The sequence below is a fragment of the Tenrec ecaudatus genome, chromosome 10, assembly GCF_050624435.1.
Source record: "Tenrec ecaudatus isolate mTenEca1 chromosome 10, mTenEca1.hap1, whole genome shotgun sequence".
NCBI classification, from domain to species: Eukaryota; Metazoa; Chordata; class Mammalia; order Afrosoricida; family Tenrecidae; genus Tenrec; species Tenrec ecaudatus.
The window spans coordinates 18,837,435-18,856,932 of NC_134539.1; the positions used below are offsets into that span (position 1 = coordinate 18,837,435).

At 49.2% G+C, this 19,498-nt stretch overlaps 1 protein-coding gene across 1 annotated transcript in view; it reads right to left on the reverse strand.

Annotated features, from left to right (window-relative positions):
* Nucleotides 1-203: 203 nt before the first annotated feature.
* SAXO1 (stabilizer of axonemal microtubules 1) overlaps nucleotides 204-19,498 on the reverse strand; it is an 86,960-nt gene continuing 67,665 nt past the window's right edge. Inside the window, exons 3-5 of the mRNA XM_075558866.1 lie at nucleotides 15,117-15,296; nucleotides 3,954-4,156; nucleotides 204-1,207 (exon numbers count right to left, since the gene is read on the reverse strand). Coding sequence (XP_075414981.1) covers nucleotides 204-1,207; nucleotides 3,954-4,156; nucleotides 15,117-15,296 — 1,387 coding nt within the window. The remainder of the gene's footprint in view (nucleotides 1,208-3,953; nucleotides 4,157-15,116; nucleotides 15,297-19,498) is intronic.

Below are 19,498 nucleotides of genomic sequence, written 5' to 3' on the forward strand. Positions count from 1 at the left end.
GTGACGGTGAGCCGCTCACCACCAGGGATGACATGGGACTTCCCTCAACCCACAGGTTCTCATTTTATTCACGTGTCCTGGGAACAGCCAGGAATATTGATTTTTTTCTTCTTTTATTTGGGGGAATGTGGTTTTTGGGTTCAAGAATAATTACTAGTCTTTTTTAAAGTCCTGTGTAATTTCTAAATAACATTTTTCCTTAATCAAGCCGACACTGTCAACTCCTTCTGTCCCTGATCTTCTGAATCAATGGCGTAGAGACGGCTGTTGCTTGGCGAGGCGGCGTGGGAAACCGGCCTGTAGATCCTGTGGCCGAAAGCGTCCGTTTCCTCAAAGGTGTAGCCAGGGGGCTCGGCGTAGGAAGCCAGGCACCTGCTCACTTCCTTCGGGGTAAAGTTGATGGAGTAGGTGGTCTGGCCTTCCAGAGGGCCCAGTACCTGGGGGCCAGACCAAGAGGGCTTACAGCTCTTGGTACTGATGGGGGGGTGGGGCACATAGTGGGCCCGCGTGGTGGTCAGGTGTTCAAAGGGCTGGGTGGAGAAGTTCATCTGGGGAGAGGGCTTCACGGGCTCGGTGCGCGTGTGGGACCACTGCTTGTAGTCGTCCTTGGTGGTGGTGGAGCCCTCGAAGCGGCCTCCCTTCTTGATGTGGAGCACAGGTCTGCAGGACTGCGCCGGGCCGCCCTTCGGGTACGTGTAGTGGGCCTGCGCGGTGGTCAGGAGGTCCATCTTCTCCTCGGGAGGGACGTAGGTGGCTGGCACTTTGGCCAAGACCTGGGGCGTGGGCCACACTTGGAACTTATCTCTAAACTCCGTGGTGTTAGAGAAAGACTTATCCGCTGCACAGGCCTTGGCTGGAGGCTTCAAGCTCTTGGCGGGCTCCCCGACCAGGCCCCGGAAGGACTCTTTGTGGGTGGTCTGGCTTTCGAAGGGAATGTCGCACGGCATGAACTTCTCAGCCTTGTGCACGAAGCGCTTCTCCACGGGGTGGGCCACGTAGTTCATCTTGTAGTTGGTCAGGTCCTCGAGGGGCACGGTGCAGAGCTTGGGCACCAGGCGCGGCTTGCAGCTGGTAGTGCTCACAGGGCCCTTCACGTAGTAGTCGTCCTGGTGCGTGGTTCTGTTGTCAAACTTGGTGGGGGCTGGCTGGTAGTGGTATGCCGGACCAAGGGCCTCTCGTCGGGGTTGGTTCCATGGCAAATAATCAGCTGAAATGAAAACCAAAGCCGTCACTCAGAGGAAGCCACGCCGTCCAACCTATACGCAGTCCAAGGGGATCCCCAAAGGCGCGAGGCAGCCTCTAGTGAAAGGTTCTTGGGGACAATGGGAAAACCAAGTGTGCCCCCTCCCTCCCCCCACCTCGACCAAGAGCTTGTGTTTCAACACTATGGTATTTGTGGGCTTTGGGGCAGGAGAGGCATGCAAGGTTGTAGAGAGCCCGTGGCTGTGAGCCGGTTGGCCTTTGTTGGCTTACCTGAACCCCAACTGGCAATAGAACTATTGTTCATGCCTTAGCCTGACCTAGAAGTACCGGACAGATGGAATGGCGGTAGAGGCCCAGTTGGCTTACTCCATATCATCTAGTCACAGTATTTGTAACTCCCGCTGGATAACCAAGTGGAAGCAAACTAGGGTGAAGAAGGGGGTAACTTATGCTTTGGGGCATTCAGCCTCGGGCTGGCATGGAGGTCAGATACACCCACCTCTCCACTGCCAGCAGCTCTCTGCAAAGCTGTGCATAAGGATTTCAGGGGCTCATTCTTCTGTGGGTCAAGCCTTTATACCTGGTCTGTTCTTAGTCTAGAAACTCCTCTGAAATCTGTTCACTTTGGGTGACCCTGCTGCCATTGGAACTGTCAATGGTGTAACTTCCCGTATGACAGCAGCACACGAGCCACCACAGCAAGACAAACGGACAGACAGAATGCTCCTGAGGGGGAAGGATGGCAAGACTTGGTCTCACGTGCTTTGGACATGTTGTCAGAAGAGACCAGGTCCCTAGAGAAGGACATCATGCTTGAGGAGATGGATTGACACAGTGGCTGCAGCAGTCGCTCAAGCTTAAGGAACAATTGTGAGGAGGGCACGGGACACCAAGCAGTGTTTTGTTCTGCTGTGCCTCAGGTCGCTATGGGTCAGAACCGACTCAACGTACCTAACTAAAACCACCACCAGTTCTTCACCCCTCCTTGAAACACCATAGATCCCCACTGTCCTTGGCCAGAGTTCGGTGGCTTTTCTTGAAGAAACACTTTGGGACTGTTTGTATGCCTTTGGTTGGATGCCAAAGTCCTAAAGCAGATTCGCCTTGCTCTGTCCAGCTTCAGCATTGTTTTGTGGGGAGGGAGAGGTTTCCCGAGTTCTTAACGCCACCTTTCCAGAAGTCCAGATAGCCCCCTACCCGGCCTCCAGCCACACTCTGAAGTTTGTTTTAGGCCAATAATACTACCAACTGCTTACTCAAAATCGACCTCATTTTAATTGAAAATCTAATCTTTCTCTGAGACCCATTAATGGGTCTATCAGCATCTTGAAAACATTAGTGAGCCTTAGCAGAAACCATCTTGCTGAATATAAACCACATGTTAGCCCGCAGGCTTCAGGCCTCACCCAAGTGGGGGCATCTACCTGCCTACACAGTGCCTCCGGTGCTCGGAGGATGGTGGGCCGGGGCTTTTCTGGTCCTCTTCGGTGATGGATGAAGTGTTAAGAAAACAGGTTCCTAAGCTAAAAGCTGCCCCATGTGATTTCTGATCCTCAACAATAGCGTTGAAACACATTATCCAGCCTCCTAACCCATGCATTTATTACAAAAAACAAACAAACACAAAAACCCTCCTTCGAACCTTGCAAACCTCAGCATTCCACATGACAAACTATTTACACACCTGAAAAGCCAGCAGTAAAACCCTCCAGGACCACGGTGTCTTGTGGGTAATGGGCAAAACCCTCTTGAAAGGGGATTCCATTCAATAAATGTGTGTTTTAAAAAAAGAAACTTCGCTGAACATCAAGCAATTAAATCCTCAAGCCTTTCCAATTGCACAGTGTTTTTGAAACGATCGCAAATCACAACCAAATGCGGCTGGAGCCTGCTGCTCCGGCGGCTCTTGGTGCCCAGTAAAGGTGCCGACCAGAAGAGCAGCAGGGGTAAGGGCTGCTTGCCATTGCTGTGACAGCACCGGAAGCCTATGGGTGTACTTTACCCAGAAACAAACATTCGAATGACCTTGGTCTTTGGTCCCCCACCCTTTGGAAAGACATTTATGGCTGTGAAACATCAAAGCTGCTATGAAAATGCTTCTTCGCGGGAGACAAATTACCTAAGAGTCGATACGCTGAGGATCGTGGGATAAATGTCATAGGGACAGACGTCCCCAGACACGGATGCCAGGATCCACAGATAACAGGCTGGGTGGGGATGTATGTATGAACTACTGCCAAACTCTGCCACCGAGCCCTTGTTAAATGACAGCTGGGACCGCAGACTCACTTAGCCCCTTCACTTGACCACCTTATCGTGCCATGCCCTATGGGAAAGGCTGGGATTATAGAAGTAGCACTCGAGATGCAGGCTGAGGACCAATCAACTACTTACACGCAAAAAGGAGCTGTCCTGGTGGTGTGGGGGTCATACGCTGGGCTGCTGTGTCTCGATGAAACTTTATTTTGGAACACTGACATTTGAATTTCAAATCATTTTCATATGCCACACAGTGTTAGTCTGTGTCTTTTTTTCCTCCAACCATAAAAAAATGGAAAGGAAAAACTTTCTTATCTCGCCTGCTAGATACAAGCAGGCTGCACTCGGCTCAGCCTCGGCGAGTAGTTTGCACCATCTTGCACTTAGGAGAAGGCACCCTGCTGGTGTGTGAGCCGGCCTCAACTCAACAGGAGCGCCGTTGGTTTGGGGAGTCCGGCCTAAAGAGAAGGCCTTCCTGTCCCTTCCCCTACCTTTGTAAGTGGGCAGACACTCCATCCTGGTATCATGCAGATATTTGTTATCCGAAGGCTTGATGGGCTCTACTCGACACACGGGGTACGGGTTATAATCTTGCTTATATGTCGTGAGCAAGTCCATGTCCTCTCCACTGGGGACGAACTGCTTGGGCTGGGGGCCCTTTACCGGTGACACTTTGTGAAACCCAAAATCTCTCCTGTAGGAAAAAATAAAACATGTGCCATTGGGTCTCTGGCTGGGAATTAGGCTGTTTTCTAATCAACTGGATTCTAAGATGTTTGCTGAGAAGTCATCTTCTACCCTAGTCCCGCTGCCCCTCCGCCTCTATTTCTCACCTCAAGAAAGGCACCCACATGGCCGTCTCCCCAAGTCAGACACCTGGACACTCTTCCTTGGCCTCCTCCCTGTGCTGGGCTAACAGCCCTTCACCAAGCGTAGTAAGCCCTTCCACCGCCGGTTTCTTCCACTCTTGGTTCAAACACTTGCTGTGTATCCTTTGGCTCATGGGGGGCGGGGGGGGGGTGCTTCCCACTTCAGCCCGCCACCGCTAATTCAATCCCCACACTGCCATCGGAATGAACAGCAAACCTTTTCTTCCTCATTGTGAATCGTCCAGATACAATTCAAAGTTTCTAGCATGACTTACAAGCTTTCCAAGCCCAGGCTCTGGCTTTAGGCTCCAACCTATCTCCTTCCACAACTCTCCAGGATGTGGTCCCAGCTGTCGCCCAGCCTATCCCCAGCCCAACCCATCCAACTTGCCTGCAGCCACATTGGGCCTCTTCTCTGCACCTGCCTTTCCCCCAGCTCCTTCACTGTGGACTTAACTTCTGCTTTTCCAAAGCCCCCCTCCTCCTCCACCGAGCTTCCAAGAGCTTCTCCTGCTCAGTCACCTCCTTCTTCAACTTGAGCGTATGGAAAACCCAGAATGTGCAGCCAACTGAGACACTGAGCCTCTTCTTTCTCGGCTATCATGAAGCACCCCCATTATGCTAGGGAAGATGAACCCAACTGGCTACTAGAAGCAGGTCTGGCTTCATCACCCAAGAAGCACTCTTCCCCAGCACTCTACAATGGCACAAAGGCCAAGACATGTGCGGTGGGAGCACCAGGAAGTGCCCGGGAGCACCAGGCTGAGGTCTCACCTTGCTCACCACAGCACCCTCAACTTCCGATTTCTCAGCATCAACTCTTTTAAGCAAACACGCCCCCACACACACACCCAGAACTTCCCCTGTGCCCAAGAGACCAGTTTTGGCTGGAACCCATCTGTCTAACTGGACAAGGGGAAGGTGGCTTTTCGCGGACAGTGCTTGCCAGAACAGCCTCGCCCAGGGAAGGAGAAGGTTTCCGGACAGGAAAACATCAGGCCCAAACACCAATAAAACCTCCTTCCCAGCCAAAATCTGAGCCATGCTTGAGCAGCAAAGGTGACACGCTCCACTGTAACCTGTCTTGCATGAATTATGCACATGAATTATGCACCAGGCCCCGAAAAATGCTTGGTGAGAAGGGAGGAGGGAACCAGGAGCAGGAGAATGAGTCTCGCTCAGGCTCTGAGGGGGAAACAGGAAATGCTTCCGCTGAACTCTTGGCAGCCCCCTCCGGGTAGATCTAAGAATCTCTCTCGGCAGCAGTTGCGGGGCCTTATATTGGGGGGGTGGGGACTCGATGTTGTTGGACACCTGTGGTAGACTGAGTGACCAGAGGCATCTGGGGGCGGAGGGGTGGGGGCTGTGTATCATTTGGGCACACCGAGAAAACATGCTAACAAGAACCCCAGGTTCGCTTCAATACATCCATGCTCCTTGGTGTGCAAGTACCTCCATCGCAGATGAAACCGAGCACAGCAGAGGGCTCTGAGCGAACGTAGGTGGCAGAGAGAAATGGAAAGGCCCCCAAACCGTGTTTGGAAGCCGGGAAGCCGGGGAGCCTTTCTCTCTGAAGGTTTGGTGCCGAGATGAGCACTCCTCATTCCCTGGGTGCAGTGGGGTTTGGAGGAGACCTGAGAGCACCTGGGCCTGGGGTCAAGTAGTGGTGGGGACCCCAGAGATCAGCACTCATTGCCCAGAAGGAACATCAGCTAGGAGCAGGAGCAAAGCCGAGTGGCCCACGCTGCCCTACCCGAGAGCAGTCAGGAGCTTGTCGCAGGCAGGGATCCACACAGTGAGTGCTCGGACGTCACTCCTACGGAGGGACGTCATTTCCTCTCAGAGAGGCGGAGAGAACTTGAGGGCCGCCAGGCTCTGTGACCATGGAAGCATCTTTCAGGCCTTGATCTGCTGCTTTTAGAAGCAAAAATCACAAGGAGGGACAAGCCAGCCTGGGTGCAGCATAGTACCGACAAAACACACAACATTCCTCTAGTTCAGTGGTTCTCAACCTCCCTAAAGCCGCGACCCTTTCATACAGTTCTTCATGCTGTGGTGACCACCCCCCCAACCATAAAAACTATTTTCGGTGCTACTTCAGCACTGTCGTTTTGCTCCTGTTATGAATGGGACGACCCGTGAAAGGGTCATTCGATCCCCAAAGGGGTCGCAACTCACAGGTTGAGAACTGCTGCTCTAGTTCTTTCATGCTTCCCCCACCACCACCCCCACCCAACTATCATGACCCCAGTTCTACCTTACAGATCTGGCTGGACCAGAGCATGTCGACGCACAGAATCCAGGGCAGATAAACCCCTCTGGCCCAATGAGAGTAGTGATACCATGAGGGGAGGGCAAACGCAGGGGAGAAGGGGGGGGGGGGAGGTGAACAATCCCAATGATCAAAGTACAACCCCACCCCCACCTACGGGGACAAACGACAGAAAGGTAGTGAAAGAAGATAGCAGACAGTGTAAAATATGAAAATAATGTATCAATTGTCAAGGGTTCATGAGGGTGGAAGAGGGAGAGGAAAAAAGAGGAGTTGATACCAAGGACTCAAGTGGAAAGAAAATGTTTTGGATATGATAATGGCAACATATGTACACATGTGCTTGACACAATGGTTGTATGTATGGATTGTGAGAAGATCTTATGAACCTCCAATAAAATGATTTATATTTTTTAGTATATATACACATAGAAATATTAGATTTTTAAAATATATTGAAGAAATATTCCCAGATACATTAAGACATCTTTAACATAATAGTTTTGATAATAATACTAGTGTCTTGATGGGTGTCACAAAGTAGCACCCATATGTTATTACAAACCACTGCATGTACCTTGAATTTTTGATATTTTAGGCTTTATGGGAATTAGTTCAGAACTACAAGTTGTGCCTAAGTCTGATGTCCATAACTCAAGGCCTGCCTGTGTAAAGAGGACATTTTAAGTGACCATAAGGATTGCTTTCGTTTCTGTGTTGAGAACATTGACTATAAACTATCATTAGCTTCAATATAAGTACAACATCCCAATCTCACATTCAGCTTTTAACGCTGTGTGTAAATATTTTATTCATTCCAGAAAATGCTCAAATTCAGCAGCCAGGGTTTTTTTTTGTTTTTCGGGTTTGTTTGTTTGTTTGTTTGTTTAAGAATACAGGCTCAAAAAATAATAATTTTTTTTAAAGAATACAGGCTCTCCCTGGATCCATTGTAACTATGAACCAAAAAAAAGAAAAAAGAAGTTGGGTAAAGATGTGAAGTTTCCTTTCAGAGCAGAGAAGAGGCTGTAAAAGTTATATAGTAGGGAGGGCAAGGGTTAAACTCGGAGTTACGTAAAGGTTAAAGTGGCCTGCTGGGAAGTCAGAACAACTTGACCTATTACTTGGCAAAGCTAAAGGAAGGTGCAAGAGGAGAGCTGGCCTAAAGGAAGAGGCGAGAGACTAACTCAACCAGGGTCACGAGCCTCGAAGTCACGAACAGCAACAAGGGGACCAAGCCATATTTTATAACCTGTTTTTACTATCTCTGCATGCAAACTTAAAGCTATGCTAGAACAGTCAAGCCATCAGGAAAATTGTAATGGAAGGTTTTTTGGGTGTTTTGGGGTGTTTTTTTTTAAAAGGAGCCTCTCCTCTTGCCCAAAGGAAATCTCATCAATCCTGCTGTGAGGTTCACCCATCAACCATCTCCCATCTGTGGCTTCACCTCTTCTTCCCTACAAGTGCCTTACTCACGGTACTTACACGTGCCACATTCTCTCCCATCTTTAAAGGGAAAAGTCACTCACAACCCTGCCTGGACTCTCCTCCTGGCTCCCTCCTCTTTGTCCTTCCAGAAAGGAAGGTCAGCGGGGTGGACGCTGCTCCCTCATGTCTGAGAGCCTGGTTCTGTTCACCCTTTGATCTGCAGCCAGGGTACCAAGTACCACATGTCCAGTCCTGGTTTCCTAGCCCTCGCATCTCACTGCGTCCTCTGAACGGTGTGCATCCTCTGACACTTTCGTAATACTCTCTCCCAGGACTTCTGGGACCCTCAGATGGATTGGTTCTCTTTCTCAATCTCCTCCGTAGGGTTTTCCCTTTGTCTCTCAATGGATTCCATGGATTTCCAAATAGAATTATTCTAATGCTTCCTGGGGCTAAAAGGCCCCTTTCTAAGGAAACCGCTTTATCATCCCAGGCAAGTTTGGGAGCCCATCCCAGTACACTGAAAATGATTCCCAGGTGAAATGTCAGAGCTTGATTCTTGCCTGAGATCCTGATCGGGTCCTGATAGCCCTCCGTATCCTTACTATTGCGCCTGGGATTCCAAGGACACGTCCTGCGGGATTCCAGTTTCACAAAACCAATCTCCTTCTTGTACTCTTTCAACATCTCAGCCCCCACTGAAGTTGAGGCTAACATCTGTTACCACTTCCTATAAACTTTGGACAAAATATGAAAACCAGTGTACCTGAAAGCACTAAAGAGCCATGAAAACAGGCAGATTCTGGAGGCGAGCTGGGCCTCTTATAGGTCCCCCAGGTGATCTTACATAGACCTAATAATTCCTGGGAATCTTACTGTAGTGTACTTGTTGATTCAGATTCACTAGATCTAGGGTAAAAATGCAAATTCCCAGCAGGGTGTCAAACTGGAATAAACCAGTTCAGTGCCCTGAAGGAAAGCCAATACAGAGGGAGAAGAAGGCCTTAGAGAAGGTGTCTATTCAACTCTCCTTTTTCTCAGTTTCTAGCCTGAAGGCAGACCCCAATCAGTGCCATACAGGCAGCTAAAATACAAATGAACTATCTCCCATCCTCGGTGCAAGACATGAAAAATAAATACTTTATAAATTATCAAGGGTTCATGGCGGAGGGAGGAAAAAATGAGAAGATGATACCAAAGGCTCAAGTAGAAAGAAAATGTTTTGAAAAAGAAGATGCAACATATGTACACATGTGCTTGACACACGGGTATATGGATGGATTGTGATAAGAGCTGTACGAGCTCCCAATAAAATTAAAAATTTTTAAATAAAGAAATGAAATTAGAAAAAGAAGTAGCTCCCATCTTTCTTGACTAAAGCGGCAGAGGGCCGAGTACAAGGCAAGCACAGGTGTGACAGAAAGCAGGCTCATTCACGGCCAATGAAGCAAAATCAAAACTGTCCCGGAGCTTGTAAGAGTTGGGTGAAGTGAAATGTCAACTGGGACGGGGATATTAGGAACCAAAGTCCTGGAAAGAGTGACTCAGAACAAGGGCGGTGATTCTTTTCAGGAGTTTCATGTAGCACATTGAATTGTTTTCAGGACTGTGGAGAGCAACACACATCAGGGTGGCTCGCTCGGTCGCCATCTTTGAGCTGGGCTCGGTGGTTTCTGACTCTGCCTAACAAGAGACTTGGTTGCTAAGCAGCACACACACCACACCTTTGTTCTCTTAGAGAGAAATTAACTGTGTGACAGGGCACCCAACTCTGATTTCCCCATGCGGGTTTCCTTTATCAGCCATGACTGAACTAGAAAGAACCAGTTAAAAGTTCTGCCAGAAAGTGAAAGGGGAGGTTCCAGGAAAGGGAGAGTGATCCTGACACCTGAACATAAAGAAAACAAGCATAATCACAAATAGATCAGCGAGCAACGCCATCCGTAGTGACGACACTGACGTTTTCAAGGATTGCCCTCTTCTCAGACCAACAGTCAATGCCCGTGACAGCCAGTCAAGAAATCTAACAGCATAGCGCAGAGGGCCACTCCAGTACAAAGGACCTCCTCAAAGTAGGAAAACGAAAGGGGTCGCTTTCATAACTCAAGCCACGGTGCTGTCAATCACCTCAGACGCATATAAAAGCTGGTCAACTAAGGTTTGAGCAAAGAATAAGGGAGAATGTACGGGCTTGCACTGCGATGCCAGTGCAGGGTACTGAATATAGGCTACCGGGAGAAGGAAGGCACGTGCTTGGGAGGAAGTCCAGCCGGATCCACCTTAGGAGTGAGGAGGAGGAGGCTTTGTCGCACATGTTTTGGGCATGTCATCAGGAGGCCCCAATCACTAGAGAACAAGACGGTAAAGGTCAGCCCACCCCCTAAAAAAGAACACCCTTCAATGAGATGGACTGACCTAGTGTCTGCAACAGCACGCTCTACCATGGCCACAATTGTGAAGTGGCCACCGAACCGGGCACTATGAATCTGCGTGACGTCCAAGTTCACTCTGCACCAGGGCCGACTCAAAGGCGCCTCACAACATTAGCTCTTTAAATCCATCCCTAACTTCCTCAGAAAGTCTTCCGGTCAAAGCTGGTGCCGAGAACGTTTTCTTCCTGTCCCTAGTAATTCTCAGTTCCAGTCGCTGCACATTTCAGAGCAGAGGGGTGGCAACGCGTGTATTCCAAAGGAAGCGTGTGTAAAATTTGGTGTGTGGGTTCAGGTTTGCGATGACTGTTGAATCATCTTTGGAGAGGACACTGCTATGAAATGAGTCACGTGCCCCTTGAAACGTGAGTTGTAATCCCTCACCTATGGACGCAACCTTGTTTGGAAATCGTCTTCTTGTATTAGGGTTATGAGAAATACCAGTGGAAGATGTGTCCTAAACCTAACCACTTCTGCTTTAAAGTAACTAGATACACCTTTTAACACCAGGCAGAGATAAGGGCATATGGGGAAGGCAGCGCCCTGTGAAGACATTTGTCAAGCCAAGCACCCAGGGATGCCTGACTACTCACAAAGGAGGAGCCCCCAGCTATAAGCCGGGTGCTAGGAAGCAGAGAGGACAGCGAGATGAGAAAAGCTGAGGCCAGGAGGCTGGAGATCACCCAGGCACAAGGAACTTACCCTAGACCCAACAGACAGATTTCCCCTAGGGCTGCCACTCTGGATTGAGACTCCCAGCATCTTACACTGTGATAAACGTCTTTTTAAGCCATCCACTAGTAAGTGGTATTTTCAGTTATAGCGACACTAAATACCTATGACACTCACTCCGGTCAGTTTACCAATCAGTGAAGGAGGCCGCTCCCAACTGCCTGCCTTGCCCTCAGCCAAATCCAGCAAAGCAGAGCCTAATGCGGTTTTTCTCGCTGCACCTTCGTCCCCTCCCTTCTTGCAGGCTCATCTTCATCAGAGGTGGTTCATGGTGCCCACCTTAGGCAGCTGGCTTAGCCAACAGAAATAATGTCACAAAATGAGACTCGAGTGTTTTCCAGGGTGGCATGCTGGAGAAGAAATGAGGCTTGAAATGCAAACCTCATTCATAAGTTGAACTCGGGTCTACCTTAACTGAAGGTGGATCCTTTCTGAGAGAATTGCCAAGGGCTGCCAGAGACAGTTTCACGCTCAGGAGGCTGGAAATCATGAGCATTCTTGTCGTGGCACCTGCTGTAAATCCCCAAGATTGATGCTGAGAGTTGCGTGCAGCTGTAAGCATGCCTCGTGCTGGGAGGATAACTTTTCCAGAAACCAGGTGTTTTTTGTGTCTGGGCTTAATCGCCAAACCCAGCCAAGCCCTGGGCCATATGACTCTCCCATTCAGCAGGTGGCAGGCCAGAGCCAACCGCAGCCAGCCGGCCGGCCAGCCAGCCTTTAATTCGGGACGTGAGGAGGGTGTTCTGGTCAAGGGACTCTAAGGAGCAGAGGGGTGCCTGTGTAAACACTGGGCTGACCCCCACTGCCCTAGCAGCCCTTCACGGGGCTCTTCACAGGTGGGACATATTTTTTTGTTCTCAGTCCTGACACTTGTTTTTGTTTTTATTTTAATTTTTTAATTATCAATTGGGATTTAACACATACCCTGTCATTCCATAGTTCAGTCACGTCAAGCAGAGTTGTACAATTGCTACCGCAATCAGTCTCCAGACATTCTCTTTCTACGTGGACTCCTTGACATTGTCTCCTTTTTACCACCCCACGCCCCCCGCCCTCCGAAACCCTTATTCTACTTGATGTCCCTTTATGCTCATCCAGCCTGAGTTTCATATCAAAAAATGGGAAAACAGAACACAACTTCAAGAGGGTGACCTCCACTGACCTCTGAGATACACCCTGATATGAACAAGCAACAACCAAACAGCACGCTTCTTTGGAAGGCTCTCGTGGCTGAAGAAAGGGTTCTGGGCACAGTGGCTTGTGTGCTAATCACAGGTCGGCAGTAGGAACTCGCCGGCAGGGTTCAGAGGTGAGACAGGGGCCGCTCTGTTCACAAAAAGATGGACCGCTTTGGAAGCCAGCAGGGTCTGCTCTCCTCTGTCCTATCAGGTCAACATGTGTTGGAATGGACCCGAGGGCAGTAGGTTTGGGTTTGAGAAAGGGCAGTTAACAGAAGCACCGGTTCTGCAGTGGGTAAGCTCTTGGCTGCTTACCAAATCATCGGCGCTGGTTAGAAACTCACCAGCTGCTCCACAGGAGAAAGACGTGCTAGCCAGTTTCCATGGGAACATATAGACTCAATCTCTTTGGACCTGCTTCACCCCCCTATGGGCCGCTGCGTTGGAATCGACTGGACAACAATGAACATGATTGTCAGCAGCCACTCTTAGACGGTCCTTTCATATCCGCCCTCCTCCACTTGGACATCTTGACATGAATGAGATTTATTTCCACACTGGCGAGGGCGCAGGGGCCTTGGGGATGGTATGTTTATTGTTCTAAGTGACACAAGGCCAGGATAATTTAGGACAGGTCAGAGGCTAAGTTTTTGTTGTGCAAAGAGCCGGCTGGAGGAGGGAGCATTGTAGACCTCCGAGTCTGGGAGCGTCCAAGCTAGACGGTGGGCAGAGAGGACGTGTGTGCTTTCTCCTAGGCTGTGCACAGCAAATGGCACAGCCTACCCTCTAACAGCTCAACGTATCCGTTTCTGGATTTCCAAAGCAGGCCGTACGTCCCAAGCACAGCAACACCTGAAGCTGGCGTGCACTTCCTATTTCACCAAAGAGCACCTGCGTTCCTGTCAACTGGTACAGAGAGACGAGACGACCAACGCAAGCCACTCCTACACAAATCCTTCTCTGCCAACCACGTGCCTCTCACACACGTGCCTAGGAACCTTTGTCCTTTGTCCTGCCCAGGGCTTCTTAGAGCAAACGAGAAAAGCTCATGAGGTCCACACCTCGCGCTTCAGACTGGTTGCTCTCGCGTTGCTTTTTCCAGGGCGACCGTGGAGAGTCGAACTGAGCTCCACACAAGGTTCTCAGCGACTGACGTTTTTAGATGTAGATTGCCAGGGCTTTCCTGTGAGGTGACTCAGGGTGGGCTTGAGTCTCCAGCCTTTCAGTTAGCCATCAAGTGTGTCAGCAGTTTGCACGACCCTTGGTGTGCGGTCTCCACACACCCAGAAATGAAAGATTCCGTTTCTGGACAAAACTAAGACCCACCATTAAGGTTCATATTGTTTAAAGAATCATGGGTTGAGAGTGAACGTGATCTAACTTATCATATTTAATGGCTCATAATCTAGAAATATTGCACTTAAACTATTTCAGGTAACTGCTTAAAAGGGCTTAGATTCTAATCAAACTGTAGACAAGGGCCTCGCTCCTCCCACTCTCAAACAGCTGCCGCCCAGTGGTTCCCACAAGTTCAAGGATCCCTGGGATTCAATCCTCAGCCTGTGGGTCCTCCACCCATAACTCAGACATGGATTTCCGGTAGCTCTGTGGGTTCAACAGAGAAACTACCCTGAAGAAGAGATCCAGTAGCCAAGGAACACCAAAGGAGAAAGGGCTATAGAATGAGCCAGGGTTGTTCTGCTTCACCGGAGCTCCCTGGAAACGAATTTAAAAATCACACAACTATGAGGCAATGGGGAAACCCAATAAAGAAACACTACCCTTTCTTGAACCCCTGTAATCGGCAAACCCTGTGCTGGAACGATTTACACACACGATCCCAGCCCTTCTTCACAGCTACCATGCTCCTTAGAGATGCGGGATGACAGGGCAGGGGGCACATCAGCCTCTCAAGTCTCACCTGCGGACCAAACCCAATACTTGGATACCCTGCCCAACTACACTCAAAGGGGCTCCGCTCCACCGGTCTCAAGTCACACGTCACCACCTGAAATTACTAACCAAGTTAACTGCCAACCATAGGGTCTTGCATCATGTAGTACAAGCCTGCAATTTGTTTGCTTTCCCCACCCTCTCCACACAGACCCTTCTGCCACCTTATAGCTGAACCAACTGGCTCCAGAGAATTGCCGTTAACCGGAAATCTAGTCTTTGTTCAGGTGCTCAGAGAGCGCTTGCGGGGCAGACAGACCCGCGCTCCGTCAGTTCCTCCAGGCCACTTCTCAGAGTGGTCGTCCAGCCTCAGGGCCCCTGGGTGGACTCAGATGTCTAATCGTTGGTCAGCACCACGCAGGAACTCCCCCATTCAGAACCCGCAGTATTGTTTGCTCAGGAGTACATTCCTGTTTTTGTTCACCCCACACCCCACCCCCAGGCTGCCCAACACCCTCTCCCAGGACCAAAGCTCCAAACCCTCTGCTCAGCAGCAGCCCCTCCCCTCCCACATCTTTTCCTCTCGTCATTGCTTTAGTCTCCCATAACATCCCAATCAACTGTCTCCCCTCATGCCGGAGCAGAAGGATATGTTCCCTTTAAGAGGGAGCTGGGGAAAATCAGGTTAATAAAGCAAGAATTCCTTTGAGCAATATAGCACATTCACATCAAGTCCTGAATAGTAGGTTTTGAATCCTGTATATTATCATATACCATCACAGTAGTAGTACCCATCTTGCATACATTGCTGCTGCCGTCCCACGCATGGACACGTGAGTGTGTCTGTCCTCACCTCGACGTGGTCAGGCCCTCCATCGGCACAGACCCTTTCTTGTACTCGAGCTTGGGCTTGAAAGACTCCCTGGGCAGGTAAGAGTAATAGAGCGGGTAGTTCTCGGTGTACTCGGAGAGAAGACATGGGTTCTCTGTTTTATCATAAATCTTGGTAGGGAGATGTGGACAGTGATGTCGCCTAAAAGAGACACATGAGAAAAATGAATAATTTTTAAAAAGACACATGGAGACAGGTTGGTTACCTTCTTGGGAGGAGCATATCTACCCAGCTTGAGAATGGTCCCTCCTCCTTCCTTTAAAACGTGATGCAGAACATAAATCCTATTGATGCCTGCCACTGAAAAGGCTTAGCCTTATTCTTTTCTCGACCAGACAGGCAAGGCGGCCAGACTCAACGATGGCCTGTGACGGCCATGGCTTCATTATCAAAATCACCGGGATCATAAGGGTCACACACAGCATGACAGCTGCTCAAGTGTCACCCACACAGCATCGCTTGTTGGACAAGTGGGATCTTTCCTTCCACTCCTTAATGGTAAACGCCGCACACCCCTCTCAGTGTCACCTCAGCAACTAGGCTCTCTCCTGAACCCTCCCTGGGCTTCCCAATAAGTCAGCAATTAAAGCGTACCACAGCGGGGCCTTCCAAGTCTCCAGGGCCAGGCTAGAGTTTCTCCTCACTGCTAGATGCCTAGGGCATATGCTGTCACCCTTGCCCACAGCATGACACCCACACCCAATATAGAGCTATGCATATGCATGCACACAAACACCTGTGCGCGTGTGAAATACGATGGGCCATGTGAAATCATTTTGCTTCGTTTCATTGATCCTTTCAGGTGTCACCTTTGACTGTTACTTCTGATTTTTTAATCATTTTATTGGGGGCTTGTACAACTCTTACCATAATTCATCCATCCATCCATTGTGTCAAGCGCATTTGTACATTTGTTGCCTTCATCATTCTCAAAACATTTGCTTTCCACTTGAGCCCTTGGTATCAGCTCCTCATTTTCCCCTCCCTCATAAACTCTTGATCATTTATAAATTATTATTATTTTGTCATGTCTTACACTGCTCGACATCTCCCTTCATCCACTTTTCTGGTGTCCGTCCACCAGGGAGGGAGTTCTATGTAGATCTTTGTGATCGGTTCCCCCTTTCGACCCCACCTTCCCTCCACCCTCCCGGTATTGCCACTCTCACCACTGGTCCTAAAGGGATCATCTGTCCTGGATTCCCTGTGTTTCCAGTTCCTATCAGTACCAGTGTACATCCTCTGGTCAAGCCAGATTTGTAAGGTAGAGTTGGGATCATGATAGTGGGGGTGAGGAAACATTAAAGAACTAGAGGAAAGTTGTATGTTTCATCACTACCACACTGCACCCTGACTGGCCCATCTCCTCCCTGTAACAGGATGTCCAGTTGCCTATAGATTGGCTTTGGGTCCCCACTTCACACTCCCCCTCATTCAAAGTGATGTGATTTTTTGTTCTTTGATGACTGATATCTGATCCCATCGACACCTCATGATCACAGAGGCTAGTGTGCTTCTTCCATGTGGGCTTTGTTGCTTCTCAGCTAGATGGCTGCTTGTTTATCTTCAAGCCTTTAAGACCCCAGATACTATATCTTTTAATAGCCAGGCACCTCTTCAGAAAAGCCTCCCCTGGCCATCTTCTACCTCAATGATCTGTTCATTATCATCTCCCTCCTCTATCACACACACAGCACACTCGAATTTTCTCATACTTTGTGTAGGCCTGTCTCAACACCTTTGCACTGCGTGTAACTAACCGTGTTTGTTGGTGAGTTCACGGTCTTACCTCGATCAACTGCAACTTCTATCTCATCCTGCTACAATCCAGTGTCTCATGACTCAACAGGCACATAGCACATATTCAGGGAGCATTTAATGAATGAATGGTCCAATATACACAGTGATTACATAACCTGTATGATTCATTAACATGTGCAGCTATGAATGAAAAGGTTAGGATTCAAATCCACCCACACACACACTTTGGATGAAAGGTCTAATGATCAATTTCCAAAACATCAGCCATTGAAAGCCCAGCGGCACACATTTCTCTGACACACAGGGGCCGTCACCATGAGTCACGGTCAACAACAATGGAGGGTCTTTCAAAGCAGCATGCTCCTCCTGCAACCTGCAGACACGGGAGCCATTCTAATACAGACCAACAAATAGACATGATTTCAATGACTCTTCTAAACTCTGGTTTTTCCACAGGCATCTCTTCCCTGTCTACACAACGTCTAAACAAAGAACCAACTGGGAAAATAAAGAACATGAAGTCTGACCTGGAAGGGCCCTATAGATCAGCCGGTCCTGCCTCTTCACTGTCCAGATGTGGACACTGCATCTAGGGGCTACTCAAGGCCACCGAGCTGGTCAGCAGCAGCTTCACCCTGGGTGCCCTCTCCCTCCCGAGTACTTGACTCCCATTCACAATCCAATTGGGAAGCCCAAACTTCAGGCTCTGAAAGGGTTTGCAGCTCATTTTCACTTTCTCCCAGTGGCTGGGAGCTTGGGAGCTGTCGCAGGTGCTGTGTGCTGGACTGAAAACTTGGTGCAGAAACGGAGGAAATTGCAATGCCGGGTCACTATGACCTCAGGTCACAAACATAATCATTATATACCAAGCCTTGGAGATTCTAGGCAATCCAGAATATCAAAAAGGAAGCAGAGCCCATCTCTGGAATCTCCACCGGCCACCCCAAAGGCTCCATAAATGAACCCCAGTAGGCTCTGGGGATGGGTAAAGGCCAAGGCTGCTTGTGACGTGCACTTTCTTCAACCTCAGCACTGGCTTTATAAACTTCTTGGAGATTCGTTCACTAAAAATGCATTCTCTTGACCTATACTCTAAAATGCAAAGGTATTGCCTTCCTGGGGCCCATGAGATGCTGAAACGGCGCCCACGGGCAGGCTTTCATCAGGACCCCTCTGGCCCTGACTGGGGAGAAATAGGCCAGCAGCTAATTCAGATGAAAAACTAGCAAAGGTTTCACTATGGCAGTGAAGACATCACTGAGAAAAGGCCGGCGTCCTATCCGGGCTGCCAGACCTGCTCTTCAGTTGGGAATTCTCACCTGTACACAGGGGTGTGTGATGAAGCCTACTCTTCCCTGGAAAGAGAAGGGATTACCATGTGGGCTCCACCACCACCTTAAATTCCTTGCAACTTTATGGTGAAGATTCATTTTTCTGGGGATGGAGACAGGCCAGGGATTTTTATAATGGGTCCTCTGAGACAGAGAGAGAGAGAGAAGAAACATGCCAGTACCAGGATACCATCTCTTTCCGACTTGTAGAGAGCCAATCCTCTAACACGGTGGTTCTCAACCTTCCTAAAACCACCGCCCTTTAGAATAGTTCATGTGGTGACCCCCCAACCATAAAATTATTTTCGTCACTACTTCATCACTGTAAGTTTGTTACTGTTAGGAATCAGGCGACCCCTGTGAAAGGGTCATTCGGCCCCCAAAGGGGTCATGACTCTCATGTTGAGAACCGCTGCTCTAGGGGCATAAAGAAGATGCCTTCTCCCGGCACAATCGCTGAAGACAAAATGGGCGTACAAGCAAATGTGGTGAAGAAAGCTGATGGTGCCCGGCTATCAAAAGGTCTAGCATCTGGGGTCTTAAAGGCTTGAAGGTAAACAAGCAGCCATCTAGCTCAGAAGCAACAAAGCCCACAAGGAAGAAGCACACCAGGTCACGAGGTGTTGACAGGATTGTGTAACAGGCATCAGCAGAGCCAAAACAAACAAACAAAACACAAATTGTTTAGTATTACCATGCAGCAGAAGGGACCTGCAGTGAGTGACGACCTGCAGAAAAGAATGCCACTGGACTGATGATCCAAAGGCAAATTTGATTTCCAACGTACAGCTTTATGTATAATGAGGCAGGGGTACCTACAGTGCATAGTGTAACAATAATGTTGTGATAAAAGTGCTGTAAGTACAAACAATTCCTTGGGACTAATCTTATTTTAACAAATGCAGCTGTGTTCTCGGTGTGCACAGGGAATCTCAGAATGCAGGAAAACATATGACCATCATCCCAGTGTTCCGAGTTACACAGTGTCCCCAAACACCTGAGAGTCACCAGTAAAACTCAGTGACTCTCTATAGTTTAGAATGAGGGGGTTCAGAGCAGAGAACCCAAACCCATCTGTAGACAATAGGACATCCCCTCACTGAAGGGTCACAAGGAAGGGATGAGTCAACCAGGGCGCAGTATAGCACCTATAAGACACACAATATTCCTCTGGCTCCTTGAGGCTTCCTCGCCCCCCACTATCATGTCCCCAGTTCTACCTTTCATTTGGGGCTAGACCAGAGCATGTGT